The 17,116-nt window shown below is 51.3% G+C and overlaps 4 protein-coding genes, 3 non-coding genes and 1 pseudogene across 7 annotated transcripts; 1 reads left to right on the forward strand and 7 right to left on the reverse strand.

Annotated features, from left to right (window-relative positions):
* The first annotated feature begins 1,364 nt into the window (after positions 1–1,364).
* On the forward strand, positions 1,365–2,796 carry Sox15 (SRY-box transcription factor 15). The gene is made up of 2 exons (XM_070001495.1): positions 1,365–2,060; positions 2,504–2,796. The coding sequence occupies exons 1-2, from the start codon at positions 1,537–1,539 to the stop codon at positions 2,658–2,660; spliced, it is 681 nt and encodes a 226-aa protein (XP_069857596.1). The 5' UTR covers positions 1,365–1,536; the 3' UTR covers positions 2,661–2,796.
* Positions 2,797–3,126: 330 nt separating this feature from the next.
* On the reverse strand, positions 3,127–7,460 carry Mpdu1 (mannose-P-dolichol utilization defect 1). The gene is made up of 7 exons (XM_070001494.1): positions 7,335–7,460; positions 4,728–4,793; positions 4,412–4,544; positions 4,049–4,134; positions 3,819–3,937; positions 3,571–3,681; positions 3,127–3,437 (listed from the first exon to the last, which is right to left on the reverse strand). Exons 1-7 carry the CDS (start codon positions 7,435–7,437, stop codon positions 3,312–3,314), a joined length of 744 nt encoding a protein of 247 aa, XP_069857595.1. The 5' UTR covers positions 7,438–7,460; the 3' UTR covers positions 3,127–3,311.
* A 1,234-nt stretch (positions 7,461–8,694) lies between these two features.
* Cd68 (CD68 molecule) lies at positions 8,695–10,620 on the reverse strand. The gene is made up of 6 exons (XM_070001497.1): positions 10,458–10,620; positions 9,899–10,380; positions 9,644–9,763; positions 9,433–9,511; positions 9,178–9,348; positions 8,695–8,926 (listed from the first exon to the last, which is right to left on the reverse strand). The coding sequence occupies exons 1-6, from the start codon at positions 10,501–10,503 to the stop codon at positions 8,793–8,795; spliced, it is 1,032 nt and encodes a 343-aa protein (XP_069857598.1). The 5' UTR covers positions 10,504–10,620; the 3' UTR covers positions 8,695–8,792.
* Positions 10,621–11,182: 562 nt separating this feature from the next.
* Positions 11,183–16,846, reverse strand: Eif4a1 (eukaryotic translation initiation factor 4A1). Its single transcript, XM_070001496.1, has 11 exons — positions 16,703–16,846; positions 15,366–15,414; positions 15,108–15,240; positions 14,704–14,843; positions 13,344–13,512; positions 12,911–13,020; positions 12,634–12,777; positions 12,418–12,555; positions 12,248–12,337; positions 11,941–12,020; positions 11,183–11,838 (listed from the first exon to the last, which is right to left on the reverse strand). The coding sequence occupies exons 1-11, from the start codon at positions 16,723–16,725 to the stop codon at positions 11,694–11,696; spliced, it is 1,221 nt and encodes a 406-aa protein (XP_069857597.1). The 5' UTR covers positions 16,726–16,846; the 3' UTR covers positions 11,183–11,693.
* Positions 12,074–12,214, reverse strand: LOC138813348 (small nucleolar RNA SNORA67). Its single transcript, XR_011367750.1, has one exon. It is a non-coding gene; the product is annotated as a small nucleolar RNA SNORA67 (small nucleolar RNA).
* LOC138813353 (small nucleolar RNA SNORD10) lies at positions 13,106–13,244 on the reverse strand. Its single transcript, XR_011367754.1, has one exon. It is a non-coding gene; the product is annotated as a small nucleolar RNA SNORD10 (small nucleolar RNA).
* On the reverse strand, positions 14,307–14,451 carry LOC138813351 (small nucleolar RNA SNORA48; annotated as a pseudogene).
* On the reverse strand, positions 14,936–15,070 carry LOC138813350 (small nucleolar RNA SNORA48). Its single transcript, XR_011367752.1, has one exon. It is a non-coding gene; the product is annotated as a small nucleolar RNA SNORA48 (small nucleolar RNA).
* Positions 16,847–17,116: the final 270 nt, after the last annotated feature.

Consider the following 17,116-nt stretch of genomic DNA (forward strand, 5'->3'; position numbering starts at 1 on the left):
CCACTCTTCACTCTGTGAAGATGGTCTCCTGGGAATTCCTGACATTCCCAAAGTCCCCAGGCCCTGGGACCCTGCTGGTCCAGCAGTGGGTGGCCTTAAGGCCTGGCTGCAGCTTCCTCCCTTGGTTGCTGGTAGGTTGTTGGAGTTGGGCCACTCCTGTTCCCTGAGTCATGGTGGGCTAGGCTGGCTGCTTGAAACTGAGAGCTGGGACTGGCTGCTTAATCCGATTACAATTACCTGAGGCCTGGGGCACAGGTTGGGCCTTGGGCAGCTGGGGGAGCTGGGCTCCTAGCCCAGGGGTCCAGCCCACATTTCCTGGCCTGAGTGCTGCTCTGACTCCTAAGCATCCACATCACTGGCTTCATAGCTCCTGGGAGTTGTGTTGGGTTTGCTGGCTTCATACCTGTGTTAAAACCTGACATAGGGGCTGGGAAGGTAGCTCAGTGGTAGAGTGCTTGCCTTGTATGCCTGAGGCCCTGGGTTTGATTCCTCAGCACCACATAAGCAAAAAAAAAAAAAAGCCAGAAGTGGCTCTGTGGCTCAAGTGGTAGAGCGCTATCCTGGAGCTGAAGAGCTGAGGGATAGCGCCCAGGCCCAGAGTTCAGGTCCCACGACCAGACCCCCCCCCCAAAAAAAAAAAACCCTGCCATAATTCACTGGTAGTGGAGTAATCTCACATTGGGAACTGGGGTTGGGAGGGCTTGAGTTTTCTCACCTGGAGAAAGGTTGATTCATCTACCAAGCACCTGCTGGAATGACTCAGGAAACAAAAATGGCCTGTCTCCTGCGCCTGCCTTTTCTCGCCCCAGGGGCAGGTCAAGGGTTTTAGAAGCCGTGGGTTCCATTTGGGAGTGGGCCTTCCCTAGTTCCTCCAGCTCAACCCTGAGGGCATCCGACGCCCCTCTATCCTTTTGTGGAAAGGAATTGACTTTGAATTGCCGGTACTTGAGAAGGGAGGGGAGACAATTGGCACAGCTTACCCAGAGTTTTCGGCCTTGGGTGGAGAGGGAGGGCGTGGTGCCTCTGAGGAAGTGTTGGGGCTGCAGAGACCAGGACACCTGGGTTTGCCTAAGGGCGGTGGATGCGAGCTCGGCCTCTGGGAGGAATTGGGGAGGAGTCTTAAAGCTGTTCCCAGGCTAGCTTGCCAGCCACAGACTCAACAGCGCTGGAGCAGCGCGGTGCAAGGCCTTTGGTCCCTGTGCTGTGTGCCTGGCAGCTGCCAGATCTTCGGAGCCTCCACGGGGCTGACTTCTCAGCAGAGGGTAGGGGAAGAGCGACTAGGGCTTGGGGTGGGGGAAACGTAGAAGCAAAAGAGATCTAAGGAAGACGCCCCCAGGGTAGGGGTGCCAGAGGATTCTGCATTCAGCTCCCCGAAGTGTGCTGCTTCTCAAGGACTCTGGGACGATTGCTACTTTCTAGGGACCCAAGTAAGTGTCTCTGCCACAACTCCACACCGGAGAGACTGCATTTTGAGGGTTGCAGCCTACTTTGAGGAGTGGACACTCCGGACGCCCTTTTAAGGCTTCCCTTCAAACCATGGCGCTACCGGGCTCCTCACAGGCCCAGGCCTGGAGCCTGGAGCCTGGGACTCCTACAGCTGGTACCTCCTCCTCTTCGGGCCCCCAGGAACTAGAAGGCGCCGCGAGCCCCGGGGCCCTTCCCCTGGAGAAGGTGAAGCGTCCCATGAACGCTTTCATGGTGTGGAGCTCTGCTCAGCGCCGCCAGATGGCGCAGCAGAACCCCAAGATGCACAACTCCGAGATCTCGAAGCGCCTGGGCGCGCAGTGGAAGCAGCTGGGTGAGGAGGAGAAGCGGCCCTTCGTGGAGGAGGCCAAGCGCCTGCGCGCCCGACACCTGCGCGACTATCCCGACTACAAGTACCGGCCTCGGCGGAAAACCAAGAGCTCGGGCCCCGTGCCTGCCCACTATGGCCAGGGAAACTACAGCCTGGCCTGCGGGGGCCCGCTCTGGGGAACAGGATATACAACCACCCAAGGGAGCAGAGGCTTTGGGTACCAGCCCCCCAACTACTCTACACCCTACCTTCCTGGCAGCTACGGGTAAGTGGAAAGCGGGGTGGAGGTGGCCTCGGAGGCCACACCTCGCTGCGGTTGGGAGGGTCCTTGTGGCTCAGGTTTCCCCAGAGGGCCTTCTCTACTGAGCTTTGTGTGTTGTAGTTACTGGGATGCCCCATTTCCCCGGGTTTCTGGCCTGTGTATGACCCAGCTTCCTCTCCCAGCCCCCAGGGCAAGGAGAGGCCAAGCCCATTCTGCCCCAAAAGAGGAAAACAGCCGTGCAGCACGCAAGCCTGCTCCTGAGCATGCCCTGACAGGGCTTCCCTGCTCTCCTAAGCCTTGCTAGGGTCTGGTTCCATGGCTGATGTACCCAGCATGGCTGGCTGGGTGTCTGGAGTTCTACCCCTGCCTACTTAGAACTGGCCAGACCAGTCCCCCACAACCCAGAGGAGTAACACCCCCCTCCCCCCATTTGTTTCTCTTTGCAGCTCTTCTTCGCACTATAGACCAGAGGCCTCCACACCAAGCTCCCTCCCTCACAGTGACCCTAGGCTCCAGGGGGAACTGCTACCTCCCTATGCACCCTACCCATCCCCAGGTTCTCCTCCATACAACACTCCCCTTGCTGGTGCTCCGTGCCCCTAGCCCACCTTTCACACACATGGACCTCTCAGGAAATGAATGCCACATCCTCTTTCCATCACAGAACTCTCTGAATTTTGGTTTAGAGGCTTACAGTCTCGAAGCAAAACCACACTAAACCCATTTTTGTACAATTAAATCTTGTGTCGAGTCTTTATTGTTCCATCCACCATCACTCCACAGCAGCAGGAACCTGTGCCATCTCCACTCCCTTCCGCCAGGACCTGCCAGAGCAGGAAGCTCCTCACCCCACCCTGGGGCCTGCCTGAGTCATTCTGTCCCCCTTCCCCCACTCCCAGTACTGGGGTCTAGAAGACAGTTCCAGCCAGGTTCAGGGAGGAAGGCAGCCACAAGCCCCGCCCCACACACCTCCGTCCCTCTACCCCTTGGTCCAACCTGTCTTCTAGATAAAGGCAGAAAAATAACTGGCAACTCAGCCAAACATGAGAATGAGTAGATAGTACGTGAATGGTCTTAGAAAAGCTTTACTGTCTGTTTCCACTAAAAATAAACCGTGGCTCAGGAAGTTGCAGTTGCCCAGGAATAGATGACTAAAAGTCACACCAGCAGACAGGCTCACATGGGGTGGACCCTTGAGTGGATGAACCGAACCAAGGAATGATTCCAGTAGCTGATCTGATCTGCTGCTCAGCCCTACTGTTCCTTTTTCTGCTTATGGGGTGGCTTTGAGTTCCAGTAGAAGAGGACTTGAGCAGCAATGAGGCCATTGCAGAGAGAGGAGACCACGAAGACTCCAGCCATGAGGGGGTCTCCAGTTTCCTGGTGGTGAGAAAGAGCCACCCTTCAGTAGAGCTCAAGAAAGGTTACTCTTAAGGACAAAGGTTTAGTCCTCAGCTGAGAGGGGTAAGATGAAGTTTTTTAGTGCCCTCTAGAGGGCAGAAGGTGCACTCACCTGAATGGAAGTGAAGATGCGTGTCAAGGAGCCTCCAAACAGCAAAAAGATTGTGATGGCTGAGAGTTGGCCCGTGTGTCCATTTCGGTAGTTTGTGGCTGCCTGGAGCAGCTAGGAGAGAAGTTGAGACCTTTGGTGTTCTCAGCACCATGTACCATCTCTGACTTTCCCATTCCCCTCAGTCTAAATCCCCATCCTTTGGGCTTCCACTGTGCCCCCCTCGACCTTACCCCACTCCCAATACCCACCTTTCCCACCACCACAGCAGGCACATTGGAGGCCTGAAGCAGCGTGACTACAGCCAAAGGCATGAGTGGTGAAAGGAGTACCATCAGGACCAGTGCATAGCAGGCTAGGAAGGCGACTCCTGAGGTTCAGAAACAAGGAATCATTAGTCACATTATGTCTTCTAGCTTCCCCAGGCCTGAGGTTTCAGCATTCCGCACACTTCCCAGAACCGCGGGCCAAATCCCCTCACCTTTCACAGTTTGTCCTCTGAAGTGCATGACTAGGAAGCAGATGGTAACTGTTTGCAGTGTCAGGAACAGGGCTTCGCCCCAAGAGCTGCAGAGTCAAGAGTTGGGGGGAAGAAAGGCAGGCCTGGAAAGAGGCAGGGAAAGCCTCCATGGCCGGTCCATCAGGGACACAGTTTTGGGTACCCTGACCTCTCCAAAACACAGCCCTCACCTATGACATCAATAAGCGTGGGCATTTTTGAGATCTCACTTTTTACCCCCTGGTGTTGGTATGGAAACTTCTGGAAGAGCTTAAGCTTTCCTACCTTTTGGCCTTCCTGAACCAGAACTATACCCTTGGAGATGAAGGAGGAGGGGGTTCTCACCTGAAGGGGAAGTTGTTGGTGATGCTGTAGACCACAGTCCCGGTCAACGCCACTAGCTCCAGCAATACTGACTGAAGACTCAGCCCTTCTGCACTCTTGGCTCCCAGAATTTTAAATATCTGAGGCAACTTCACTAGGGAAGGGATAAGAAGAGCTAAGCTGAGGAGTCCCAGTCCCTTGGCAACACAATAAGGCAGCTACATAATGTGTTGGGAAGCATATTCACCTCACTTCTGTGAAGGGAACCATAGGATATATATAGCCCCGGGAGCTCCCTCTGTTCCCAGCAGTAGGAAGGGAGGATTAAGATACATACCAAGAAGTGACCCAGCCACAATGCCCAGCCCCAGGCCTTTGCTGAGGAGAATCTTGAGGCAGGGAACTGAGAAGAGAAAAAGAGCAGAACTCTGAAACTCAGACCAGGGCTTGAAGGGCTCCTCTGGGCTATCCTCCCTTTCCACCTCACCCTGGCATGACCACACGGCAAAAGACACTGGTCCTTCCAACTCCAAATCACCTCATATGCAACTAGATGGCTTTCCAGACCAGATTCACTTCCCTATTGCCTTCTCTTCCAATGCCCCCTCCCCCTTCCCTTGATCTGGGACTTGAATTTGGGTCTAGGCACTGTCCTGTGCTTCTTTGGCTCAAGGCTAGCATTCTACCACTTGAGCCACAGTGCTACTTCCAGCTTTTTTTTAGTTATTTATTGGAGATGAGTCTCATGGACTTTCCTGCCCAAGCTGGCTTCAAACTGTGATCCTCATATCTCAGCCTCCCAAGTAACTAAGATTCTAAGTGTGAGTCACTGGTGCTCAGCTTTTTTTCCCCAATCTAAACATTCCCTACAAATAAAGTTAAAACTTTTTGGCCTTACTTCTAAGTCTCTCCATTGCTTCTGGGTAACACAGTAATGCCCACGAGCCCTCCTTTTTTTTCCTCCTCAGAGCAAGAGTATCCTACCTCACATTTACAAAAATGTCTCCATTTATTCATTCCTAAACTGATTAGCTCTTGCTGATGGACTTTATCTTTCCAGAGCTTGTTTTTATACCCAAGCCACCTTATCCCACACTCAAGCCTTCCCACCAAGAACTTGGCCCAGTAAGGGATCATGAATGCAATATAGGTCAGGTGCCCATGGCTCACATCTGTTAACTGTAGCCACTCAGACTGAGATCTGAGGGGTAGCAAAGTCTGAAAGATTCTTATCTTCAGCTAGCCACCAAAGAGCCGTAAGGAGAGATGTGGCTCAAGTGGTAGAGTGCTAGCCTTGAGCAGAAAATAGTAGGGGACAGGACCCAGGCCCTGAGTTCAAATCCCCCCCCCCATGCAAAGAATGCTGTCAGGTATAGGAATGGCTTGGTGGTAAAGTGCCTGCCTAGCAAGCAAGAGGCCCCAAGTACTCTGGGAGTGGGTGTGTGAACACAATGATAGATCACTGAGGAGGCTGACAGTGAACTACTGATGGGGAGTATGGAGGTGGGGGTGGGGTGGACAGATCAAGACTTCCTAAAAGGACTAATATCCAGGGTGAACCTTGTGCTGTGGGAATGCTTCAAAACAGAAAGAGGAAGGGAAAATATTCCAAAATTAAGATCATGAGCCTATGTGAAGGCTGGACGTAAAGAAAGTAGAATATCAGGAGTTTTCAGAGTAATGAAGAAAGGTCTGTTTCATCAAAGGCTTCCAATTAAGTTTGATCTTGGTCAGTGATTCAGCAAAGGCCACGTTTTTTTTTTTTTTTTGGTCCGTTGTGGGGTTTGAACTCAGGACCTGGGCTCTGTCTCTGAGCATTTTTTTCACTCCAGGCTAATACTCTACCAGTTTTCTGTTGGTTAATTAGAATTTCCTGCCTGGGCTGGCTCTGAACCCAAGTTCCTCAGATCTCAGCCTCCTGAATAGCTAAGATTACAGGCTGGAACCACTGTGGAGCAGAGGCCAAACTGGGTTGATGAGATTTTTATTTGCTTTAAAAAAAAAATCAAATGTAAGCCTTCAGATCCAGGTATTGGTGCTCACACCTGTAATTCTAATTACTCCGAAGCCTGAAATCCAAGGATCCCGGTTCGAAGCCAGACTGGGCAGACAAATCTAAGAGATTCTTTTTTTTTTTTTAAATTTAATTTTATTTGTGAACATACTGTACAGAGGAGTTACAATTACATGGGCAGGACAATGCGTACATTTCTTACCAAGCATTGCAGCCTCCTCCTTTGTTTACCCTTCACATCCCTTTCCAGCCTCCCCCCCAATCCCAATCCTTCTCCTTCCCCCCCCGATTTTTTTTTTTTTTTCGGTTGTGGGATTTGAACTCTGGGCCTGAACGCTGTCCCTCAACTCTTCAGCTCAAGGCTAGAGCTCTATCACTTAAGCCACAGCACCACTTCCGCCTTTTTCTGTTTATGTGGTGCTGAGGAATTGAACCCAGGGCCTCATGCATGCAAGGCAAGCACTCTACCACTGAGCCACCTTCCCAGCCCCCCAAGAGATTCTTGATTTCCAAGTAACCAGCAAAAAGCCACAATTGAAGTTCGGAGCAGCGCTGAGTGAAAACGATAAAAAGAGCTTGACACACACACAGACACACAGACACAGACACACACACAGATACAGACAGACACACAGACACAGACACACACAACACACACACACACACACACACACACACACACACACACACACACACACACACCCTCCCCCCCCCCCCCCCCCCGGGAAGTCACCCGGCGTCATCCCCTCTTGCCCAAATATAGCCTCCGCCCCCGCCTCCGGCCAGTACACTTCCGCCCTCCTCAGAAACGCCTTCCGCCCAGCTCCTGCTGGGAGCAGCCGCTCCCGTCACTTTAGTCGCCAGTCACGCTCTACGTCAGGTACAAGGTCGGCCAAGCAAGCCTTTAACTGGAGGCTAAATAAAACTCACCGTGGAGCAAGTCCCATTGGACGAAAAGCTGGTCGTAGCATTTCTCAGGTAAAAGAATCGGCACCAGGGCCCGTTTGAGCGGTCCGCCTGCCTCAGCCGCCATGTTGGAACGCTAACTTCCGCCAGTTTCTGCAGAGCGCCATAGGGTCGCATGACGCATGCGCGCCCCAGGCCCCGCCCCCGGATCTTCCCGCATCTCCCAGGCTTTCACTGTCTCTTATTTATCCCTTCACTGCACCGGCGGGGTAAAACCGCTCTCTTTGAGATCGCGCCTTGCATGTGTCCTGAAGCTCGAGCTTGGAAGCGAGCCACAGATGTACTCCTGCGCAGTTACCCCTCTCGTGCCTTTGTTTATGCTTCCATTTCGGAAACAAGGTTTATCCCTCTGCCTTTCTCCGCCCCTTCCGCTTATACGCCATCTTGTCTTCTCTCCCAGCCAACTTTTCATTGCTTCAAGTTGAGGAAAGGAGTATATATATCCCCAAAATGGCGTTGGGGGTGTCTTTGGAGTTCTCAACACGCTCCCTCCCCTTCCCCCGGCCCTTTAGGCATTTCCAGGGGGAGTAGAGCTGGCGGGAGTAGACCATTCTGCGCTGGACAGCCCTCATGCTTTGCCTTGCTTTGGTATGTGCAGCAGCTACTGCTGGGCGCAGAAGCCATGTGGGACAGGAGGTAGTGGGGACATGGCTCAGCTTCGGGAGATCAGTCTCTTTGCCCCCTCCTCTCCCCCCCATCATGCAGGGCCCCAGATCTGGAAGCTTCTGTAAAGGCTTAGGCAGGAACTCCCATAGGGATGGCAGCAAGGGTGCCACGCGCGGGGCAAGAATTTAAATTAGGAGTAAGTGGGCCCTGGCATCTCTGCTACCAATGGGAGCTTTGGGCCACAGCCACCTGGCACCAGGACCCCAGCCATTCTAGTGGAGACTTCCTGGACCTGGTGTCTCAGGAGGCTCCGTGGTCAGCACGGATGTTCCGGGCATCTTAAAAGCAGTAGTGGGGCTGATAAGGCTCTGGCCTGAGCACCTCTCCGTGGGTCGTGGGGGGTTATTGCACCATGTCCTACTGTGAAGAGTAGGGCTTGTACTGTGTAATGATGGTGCAAACCATGGTCAGCATGAAGACACTTACACATGACAGTTTCATTTGTTCTTGCCAGCTGTCTTTAGTTCCCTATGACTCAACCACAGAAAGGCACATGACAAGAAACTCATGACTTTTAATCCTGGCAAGACAAGAGAAACCAACGACAAAGATTGGAGTAACTTTTATTATTCTCCTGGGATAGGGAGAAACCTAGCACATATAATACACCCTCCCCCCCCCACCCCATTTCCATTACAGAATCTCTCATTTTGTTAAAAAAAAAAAAAAAAAGAGAAGATAACAGTGTCTTTCGAGTTGGCTACGGAGTGAGGAAATGAGGGTGCCACCTGATACACTGGGGGATGGGGCAAATGCTCAGAGGGGCTCATAGGTGGAAGAGCGTCTTCGGACGATGCAGAAGGCAACAAGTACCAGGGTGAGGAGGCCGAGGAGGATTAGGCCAATGATGAGAGGCAGCCAGATGGATTTGTCACTGGGGCACAAGAAACCTGGCAGAAAGAGGACAAGTAGGCATTGTTGCTGTGGTGGCTGGGGAATAGTGGAATTGTGTGGGCGATGACACACAATAGTAATGGGTAATTCTTGCAGAATACAGGACAATTGCTCAACATGTATGGCAGACCCAACACAGGGGAATCTGAGAAATTAAAATGAGAGCCAAAAAAGGAGATCTGGAGTTGGGAAGAGGGGTCCTTCCTGAGTAGTGGGAGAATTTGATAAGTTAAATGGTAATTCTTACTTGGCCCAAAGACACCTGAATGGGGCAGCTGAGCAGCCTGTAGCCTCAGGGAGAGCAGATCAAGGTGAATATCTGGAGAAAGAACTATGCTTGCATTTCCACAACTAAAGCTCCGGCCTAGGGGTGCTTGGAGATCTCGAAGTGATGTATTCTGAGCCTTGAATGTCCACTCTAAACAGATGAAGAGATCAGGTCCAAATCTGCCTTCCACTCCCACCTAATGCTAACAATGAGAATGGGAAGAAAGATACTCACTTGTGGCCTTGGGGAAGGACACATTATGTTCCACTGCCATATAGTTGAGGTAGACCATACTCTGACTCTGCTGCAGGTCCTGGGAAGTGAACAGGAAGGCTCAGGGCATCAGGAGGAGGGACTCTGCTATCTTCAGAGCAAGGAATGAGGCAAAGGGACTGGGAAGACATGGGTACTGGGAAGGTCAATGAGTGATGGTGTGGAGATATACCTGTTTGAATCCAAAGCTGAGCTGTCCATATGGAAATGAGAGAAGCAGGTGGGAATGGGCACTCTCACAGTGCCCTTGGACCTTGGTTTTGTTGGGGTTCAGTACAGAGACACCCCAGGCCTATGGAAGTAAAAAGAGTAGTCTTAAGACTAAATGGTTTTGTCATCCAAGGTTCTGTCTCTCCTCTCACTTCCTCCCTCTCAGCAACAGAATTTGCCCCTCTCCCATCCTGTGTCCCAGCCGTTTTAGCTTTACCTCTTCTCCACCTTGGGTTGGATACAGGATTCGAATCTGTATCTGGGCTTGGAGCTGGACGCAGGGCTGGGAACCATTAGTCCATGTATAGTTTCCAATAGTATCCTTGGATCCTGGGCTAGGACTTGGAGAGGGTGGAGGTGGTCTTGGGTGGGAGGGACTGGTATATCCTGGGGTGGTAGCAGTGCTGTTGCCCGTGGTGGGGTGAATGGTAGTATTTCCATGGCTGGTGATATTGGCAGGATTCAGAGTGACAGCTGTAGGTCCAGGGCTGGTGGTAGCGCTTTCATGCGTTGGATGAACTGTGACATTTCCATGGCTGGTGGTGGTGGGTTGATGGCTGGTGGTAGAGAGTACAGGGCTGGTGGTAGGACTTGTAGTGCTTTCAGTAGCCGTAGGTGTCACCGTGAAGGACGGCAGCAGAGTGGCAGATTTTTTGTGAGGACAGTCATTCTCAGGACAGCCATTCTCCATTCCCTGGGCTTTCAGAGACTTGTTAGCATCCTAAGCAATGGGCTTCCTTCCCAGGGGATTCCCTCCCTCCTGGCATCTTTCTTACCTGCTAGTAGTCCCAGCAAAGCCATGGGGAACACCAGCAGCATCATGGCAGACTAGTTTCAAGCAGTCCAGCTGGGCTGTGCAAACTCCAGCTGCTCAAACCTAATTCCTCTGCTTTCTCTTGAAGAGGAAATGAAAGCCTGGACTTCTGCAAACTGGTACCTGACTCAGGAACCTGTCCCAGTCTCATTGAAAATTGCTAGGGTTCTATTGGCTCTGCGTAAAGTGGGAGGTGTCATGTCACATAACGTGAGCCTAGAGGCAAGTGGTTGACTCAGTCCTTTGCTTAGCTCAGAAAGCAGGGCCTGACCTGCTGACAAAGTGGGCAGAATTCTCCCAGGAACTCAGGCCCTAGATGTGCTTTTTCTCCCCTCTTGACCTCACCACTTCCTCTTTAATGAAAACACATGAGAAGCTTGTGACAGTATGCACCCAACCCCATTAATTCAGCTAGTGAATGCTGGGTGCTCATGCTGGTAACCCTACTAAGAGACTTGAATTCTAAGAATTGCAGGTTTAGAGCCAGTCTATGAGACTCTCCCAATTAATCACCAGAAAACCAAAAGTGGTGCTGTGGTTCATGTACTCACATTAAGCTTAAGAATTCAGGGATGGTACCCAGACCCAGAGTTTAAGCCCCATGACCAGGAAAAAAATTAGCTACCAAATGGGATGCTAATGAACTGAAGTATGAGGGGAAGGGAAGAACAGAAAAGCCCAAACAGGCACTTTCCAAATCATTTTATTCAGAATTTTGTGTTTTGTTTCCTGAATCAATAAATACTATACAAAACAATGTAAAAATGGCTACCATTTTCTCTCCCCTGCTCCCCCTACCTAGGGACAGTCCCCTGGACACCTCATGCAGGGCTTCTCCCTGCTTTGGTCCAGGAAATGAGGTTAAGCTGACATGTTATAACCCCTTGAATCACTTTCAGAGGGATCCAGCTGGGGTGGGAGAGCCTCTGGGATCAGGAGGTGACTAGGTTAAGGAAATGGATTAGTGTTTCTGGGAGGAGACGGCGCCTGGGGCAAGAGCGTACCCCAAAGAAAAGGGTGTCTAAAATGTTCACGTTTCCTTCTTTTGCCTCAAAAAGTGACATTTATTCAAAGAAAAAAAAGGGAAAAAAAAGACAAGATGTCCATCCCTTGGCTCCCCTTCCCTCCCCCCTCCAGCTGCTCCTTAGCCTGACCAGGGTTCAATCCTGGTTGGGGCCAGGTAGCATGACAGCCCTTCTCAGATGAGGTCTGCAACATTGAGGGGCATTTCTTCAATGGAGGTGTTGTAGAAGGTCTCGATGTCTCTAAGAGTCCTCTTGTCTTCTTCTGTTACCATATTAATAGCCACACCCTTACGACCAAAGCGACCACCACGACCAATTCTGGAAAAAGAAGAACAATGGAGTGGGAAAGGGGGATACCAGCACATGTAGTCAGCAGGCAGGGATGGGGTAATGGAGTTGGACCAGTGCCCAGGCACTCACCTGTGGATATAGTTTTCCCTATTAGTTGGAAGGTCATAGTTGATGACTAAAGAAACCTGCTGCACATCAATGCCTCTGGCCTGTCAAGAAAGACAAATGAGAATGCAATCTATCCAGAGACTTAGTAAAGTATACATGTAGGCAGCCTAAGGAAGGCAAAGGAAAACATGCATCCCCTGTTCCCCAGAATGTTTAGGCATGCCACATTTTCTTCCAAGTTGCTACTTTCCTGAGAGGCACTAGCTGGCCCCCTGGAGAGGGAATCACCTTGGATTCTCTTCCCATTTTTCTCTCAATCCTTACTCACCAGCAGGTCAGTGGTAATCAGTACTCTGCTAGAGCCAGACCGGAACTCCCTCATGATCACATCTCGTTCCTTTTGGTCCATATCTCCATGCTAGGAAGTACACAACATAATTTATAACAGCAGGTAACTAGTAACTTACACACAGACACACTATGTTAAAGGAAATTCACCATGGCAGATACTGTGAAGTCTCGGGCATGCATCTTTTCAGTAAGCCAATCGACCTTCCTTCGGGTGTTGATGAAGATGACTGCCTGAGTGATGGTCAGGGTTTCATACAAGTCACACAATGTGTCAAGCTTCCATTCCTGAAGATGGGAGAAAAATCAGTCAGGGGCTATACCCCACAACTTACTATCAGGCCCGCCACCTGCACTGGCCCCCACCTCTCTTTCCACATTGATGTAGAATTGGCGGATACCCTCCAGGGTCAACTCTTCCTTCTTGACAAGGATCCGAATGGGGTCCCTCATGAACTTCTTGGTCACCTCAAGCACATCAGAAGGCATTGTAGCAGACAACAAGACCACCTGGTAAAAAAGATTACTTCTCAGGGTGGGTAGATATGTCATGCTTATCCCTAGTGAGGTCTAAAAGGTTAAGAAAGTTTCAAGATCACGTACAGTTCCTTGGCACTTGCTCTGCTTTCACCCACTTTCTTACCTGGGTGTTGCTGTTGAGCTTTTGGAATATATCATAGATCTGGTCCTTAAACCCACGGCTTAACATCTCATCAGCTTCATCCAGTACAAACATCTTGATGTATTTGGGAGCTACAATGCATTAATACAAACACCTAATTACCAAGTGTGAAATCTAAGCCACTTCCTGCTAAATAGAAAACTTGACAGGAAGCCTGCTCTCAGAATTTAAGGACTGATCCTTTGCCCAGGAATTCCCTGACAGGCCAGACAGCCCTGGGAAGTAGAACACTAACAGGGCCCAAGACAACAGGGAAGTTAGGCTCAGATGACACGCATGGGATTCATCATAGAGCATCTCCTCAAGAAAGGAAAATCTATTCCTACAAAGATTTCTGGTAAAATAATAGTTTGAAAAGATGCATAGATGACTCCAATTGAAAAATAGTACTTACACAGGTATCTTCGATTAAGCATATCGAATACACGGCCAGGAGTACCCACGATGATATGGGGAGCTTCCATCTGCAACTTCTGCACTTCAGCACGTACATTGGTACCCCCAATGCAGGCATGGCAGGAAGCACCCATATAATCTCCTAATGCCATGACCACCTTTTGTATCTAAACACAGAAAAAACAAGGTATTTTTTTCTGTGTTTTGGTCTTGGGGCTTGAACTCTGGGCCTGGACGCTGCCCCTTGCACTCTTCAGCTCAAGGCAGGTGCTGTACCACTTGAGCCACAGCACCACTTCCGGTTTTCTTTCTAGTGTTTATTGAAGAGTCTCATGGTCTTTCCTGCCCAAGCTGGCATTGAACTGTGATCCTCAGATCTCAACCTGAATAGCTAAAATTAGAGGCATGAGCCACCAGTGCCTGACTGATAAGAACTGTGACAGTATTATCTTAAGTTCTTTTTTTCCATGTATTTATTCACAATGAAACCTACTTTATTTTATATCTCATCACTTGACACAATTAAGATAGGTTAAGCTGGGCGCCAGTGGCTAATGCCTGTAATTCTAGCTACTGAGGTGCAGATATGAGGATCACGGTTCAAAGCCAGCCTGAAGTTTCAAAGAAAGTCCATTACTCTTACCTCCAATCAACTACCATAGAACCGGAAGTGGCACTGTGTCTCAAATGTTAGATACTAGCCTTGAGCTGAAGAGCTGACAGTGAGCCCAAGACAGACCAAAAAAAAAAGGAAAAAAAAAATTCCTCAACTTTCTGAAAATTGTAACCTATTTAGAACTCAGAAATATTTATGGACCACGAAGGCATACCTGGGGGTCGATCGCATACTTGCTACAAAGCCCAAGCCAGGTGACCTTTACTGAAAACTTTGAGCGTCATAAAGCATTAAGTCTAATGTCATTTTTTTTGTTCCAAGTCTCAAAGAACAATCTTGACAAATTTCTGTGCCCTAGGCATGAAACAGCTTTGGCCACTGATTGAGGCATCAAGCTAGGATGAACAAAGGATCATCACATATTCTGCCCCTGACTGATATAAGAGCCACCACCACCAATGAAGTGTCTCTTTGCCCATTGCCAGGGGGTTTGTTTATAAAATAACCATTTAACTTGCCTAGCCAGTTGGGCTCTACCCAGAAACCTTCCCATCTGACTCAGGAAAATGGTTATATTTGGGTAGAAAACAGCCTATAATTATTCCAACAACTAGGACCAAATCATTTCTCTCAACCAGATTTATCTCTTCATCCCCTAAATGCAGTGGAATTTTTTGGTGTAGGGGTGGCGCTTAGTGCATTGTTTTATAAAGCAACCCTTTGATGGAAAGATGACACTTACCTGCTGAGCTAATTCTCGAGTGGGGGCCAAGACCAAGGCCTGAGTGGCCTTTAGATCTAATTCAATCTGCTGTAAAATCGATATGGCAAATGTGGCTGTTTTCCCAGTCCCAGATTGGGCTTGAGCGATCACATCATAACCTGAACAGAACAAAGCATTAGTTTACTTCTCGCCATACATGTATTTTGGGTTGGTTCATGAGACAAATAGTTCAGTAAACATAAACAGCAATATTTGTGTCCAAGGCATGAACCAGGCAAAGGCACAGACCAAAAGCCATGCTGGGATAAACATGGGATTGTTTTGCCCCTGGCTGATATAAGATAAGCACCATGAAGTTGATGCCACTTTGCCCAGAACAGGGAGAGTCCATAATCAATTTTGTTGGGGCTGAAATGCCTTACCCTTGATACAAGGAAGAATGGCGCGTTGCTGGATGGCAGAGGGCTTTTCAAAACCATAGGCATAGATGCCACGGAGGAGAGACTCCGAAAGGTTCATATCATCAAAGCTGTCAACAATTTCATTCCAGTTACTCTGCAGGATGCAAAGACATTAAGACCTAAATGGTGACTTTGTACTTTCACAAGCCCTCCAGCCTTTAGTTAAAAAAAACCCTACTGGCTTTGTATGTAAAGCTAAAAGGAAGGTGTCAGTCTTACCTCGATGACACCTTCTGGCTCCATCCCATCGGGGCCATTGTCTCTGGATCTGTAGGTTTAAAAATTGAGCTTTATCAGCAAAAGGGCGAGCATTAGGCCCATCAGCCTTCACTTCCTGATTCACCTCCAGTTTCCAAGATACTCGGAACCACTCAAAAAAGTAAGTAGGGGACCTGGCCACCTCCACAAAATAAGGAAACTGGTTAAGGGTTGGGCCGGTAGGAGTAGCCTCATGTCCAGTGCCCGGATGTAGTTTTTGCCGCCCAGCCCACGTGTACTGGGGTTCACCATTCAAGGCCCAATCGCGAGCACCTCCCCTTCGCGGCAAGAGAGAACCGGAAGTCCCGCCCCTCAACTCCCAGACCCGATAGGACGTCCCCTTCCCCCCACGTCATTCCGCCCACGCCCTCCCCCGACTTCCTCCAGCCGATTCCCTCCCCCCTCGCGGTGCCCGGATGTGGGAGGCCGCGGGCGGTGGCGGCCTCGCGCACAATGAGCCCCAGTCGAGCTAGCAAGGGGGGGATTGCACAACACTTAGAAGCAAAGCAGACGGGGGGAGGGGAACCCCTCAAGCCGCCATGTGCTCGTTCCGTCGGCCACCCAGCGGCTTCCCCCACCCCCCACTCCATGGAACAATCCACATCCCGCCCGCCCCGTCGCGAAATGGCGTCGCCCTCCCGTACCTCAGGCCGCTCACCCCCGAAGTTAAGTGGACCTGCCCATCCGCAGTTTGCCAATTGCTCAGCTTGTGCGGCAAAATGGACCCGCCCGCCCGGCGCCGGGTGGGCTCCTGGTGCCTCACGCGGCCGCTCCTCGGGTTTAGGGTCAGTCCTGGCCGTCAAGAAAACCAGCACACTGTTCCGGCCGGTTTCTTCTCCCCCGACCCACATCTCAACGGCGACCGAGTCGCTGCGTGGCTACGGATCCGGGCTCCCCCGTCCCTCGCGAGTGGTGCCGTCGGAACCCTCCGGCAGCCCCGCGCGCGAGCCCGCCCCCGGTGGAGAGGCAGCGCCCGGCCGGCTCCGCGCCACGCAGCCGCCGCTTTCCCACGCCAGGTCGCGACCTCGTCCGGCCACCGAGAGGCAGGGTTTCGCGCACGGGACCGCCTAAGACGAGAACTCGAGACGACCCTCGCCCGCTCGGCTCTAGCCGGGCCGTCCTTCCCTCTGCCTCGACCCCGTTGGCAACGTCGGCCGTAGGATCTCCCCCCTTTGCCCCTTGGGCGGTTTCCCCCGTAACCCCGGGGGACCTGGGGCGGTAGGTTGGGCCCCAGGAGGGTCCTCAAACGGGAACGATGGGGTAAGTAGCCACAAGCTCTTGCAAACGCCTATTCTTACCGGGAATCCTGACTCGCAGACATGATCCTTAGAAACTAGGGCGGAGTGCCCGCCTATCGACAACTTATAGAGCCCCCCGACCCCGCCCCAGCCATCGCATTGGCTTGGCCGCCTCGGCCCCGCCCGCCGTCCCTCTGCAACTCGGCGTGACGTTAGTTCGTAGACGCTAAGGTTCGCAGCTATCATTGGGTACCTTGGATGCCTATCAAGTTGAAGACCCGCCTCACAGCCTCATTGGCTAGCGGGCCCGCCTCTCTCGCCGGCACGGAAGTGACATACAGGAGTCTGGCCTCGAGGCCTGGCAGCCATCTTGGGGCCCTGCACCCTTACACGTGCGGAGGCGATCGTGGCCTAGTCATGTGGTTCGGAAGGCCCTATCGCGCAGAGGGGGCGAGGTCTCAAGCCTCCAGGGAC

Source organism: Dipodomys merriami, unplaced genomic scaffold (genome assembly GCF_024711535.1).
Source record: "Dipodomys merriami isolate MVZ:Mamm:240054 unplaced genomic scaffold, mDipMer1.0.p SCAF_59, whole genome shotgun sequence".
In the NCBI taxonomy this organism is placed as follows: Eukaryota; Metazoa; Chordata; class Mammalia; order Rodentia; family Heteromyidae; genus Dipodomys; species Dipodomys merriami.

What these genes read in the sequence shown, in the direction of transcription:
- Mpdu1 (XM_070001494.1), bottom strand. Translation starts at nt 7,437, where the DNA reads ATGGCGGCTGAGGCAGGCGGACCGCTCAAACGGGCCCTGGTGCCGATT. An exon ending in CCAATGGGACTTGCTCCACG is followed by an intron (nt 4,794 to 7,334) that starts GTGAGTTTTATT and finishes TTCTCTTCTCAG; the next exon opens with TTCCCTGCCTCAAGATTCTC. An exon ending in CTGCTGTGGTGGTGGGAAAG is followed by an intron (nt 3,682 to 3,818) that starts GTGGGTATTGGG and finishes CTTCTCTCCTAG; the next exon opens with CTGCTCCAGGCAGCCACAAA.
- Cd68 (XM_070001497.1), bottom strand. Translation starts at nt 10,503, where the DNA reads ATGATGCTGCTGGTGTTCCCCATGGCTTTGCTGGGACTACTAGCAG. An exon ending in TTTGCTGGGACTACTAGCAG is followed by an intron (nt 10,381 to 10,457) that starts GTAAGAAAGATG and finishes AGTCTCTGAAAG; the next exon opens with CCCAGGGAATGGAGAATGGC. An exon ending in GTCCTTCCCCAAGGCCACAA is followed by an intron (nt 9,349 to 9,432) that starts GTGAGTATCTTT and finishes TCATCTGTTTAG; the next exon opens with AGTGGACATTCAAGGCTCAG.
- Eif4a1 (XM_070001496.1), bottom strand. Translation starts at nt 16,725, where the DNA reads ATGTCTGCGAGTCAGGATTCCCG. An exon ending in GCTTAATCGAAGATACCTGT is followed by an intron (nt 13,021 to 13,343) that starts GTAAGTACTATT and finishes AATGCATTGTAG; the next exon opens with CTCCCAAATACATCAAGATG. An exon ending in AGGGAAAACTATATCCACAG is followed by an intron (nt 11,839 to 11,940) that starts GTGAGTGCCTGG and finishes TTCTTTTTCCAG; the next exon opens with AATTGGTCGTGGTGGTCGCT.
- Sox15 (XM_070001495.1), top strand. Translation starts at nt 1,537, where the DNA reads ATGGCGCTACCGGGCTCCTCACAGGCCCAGGCCTGGAGCCTGGAGCCT. An exon ending in TACCTTCCTGGCAGCTACGG is followed by an intron (nt 2,061 to 2,503) that starts GTAAGTGGAAAG and finishes TTCTCTTTGCAG; the next exon opens with CTCTTCTTCGCACTATAGAC.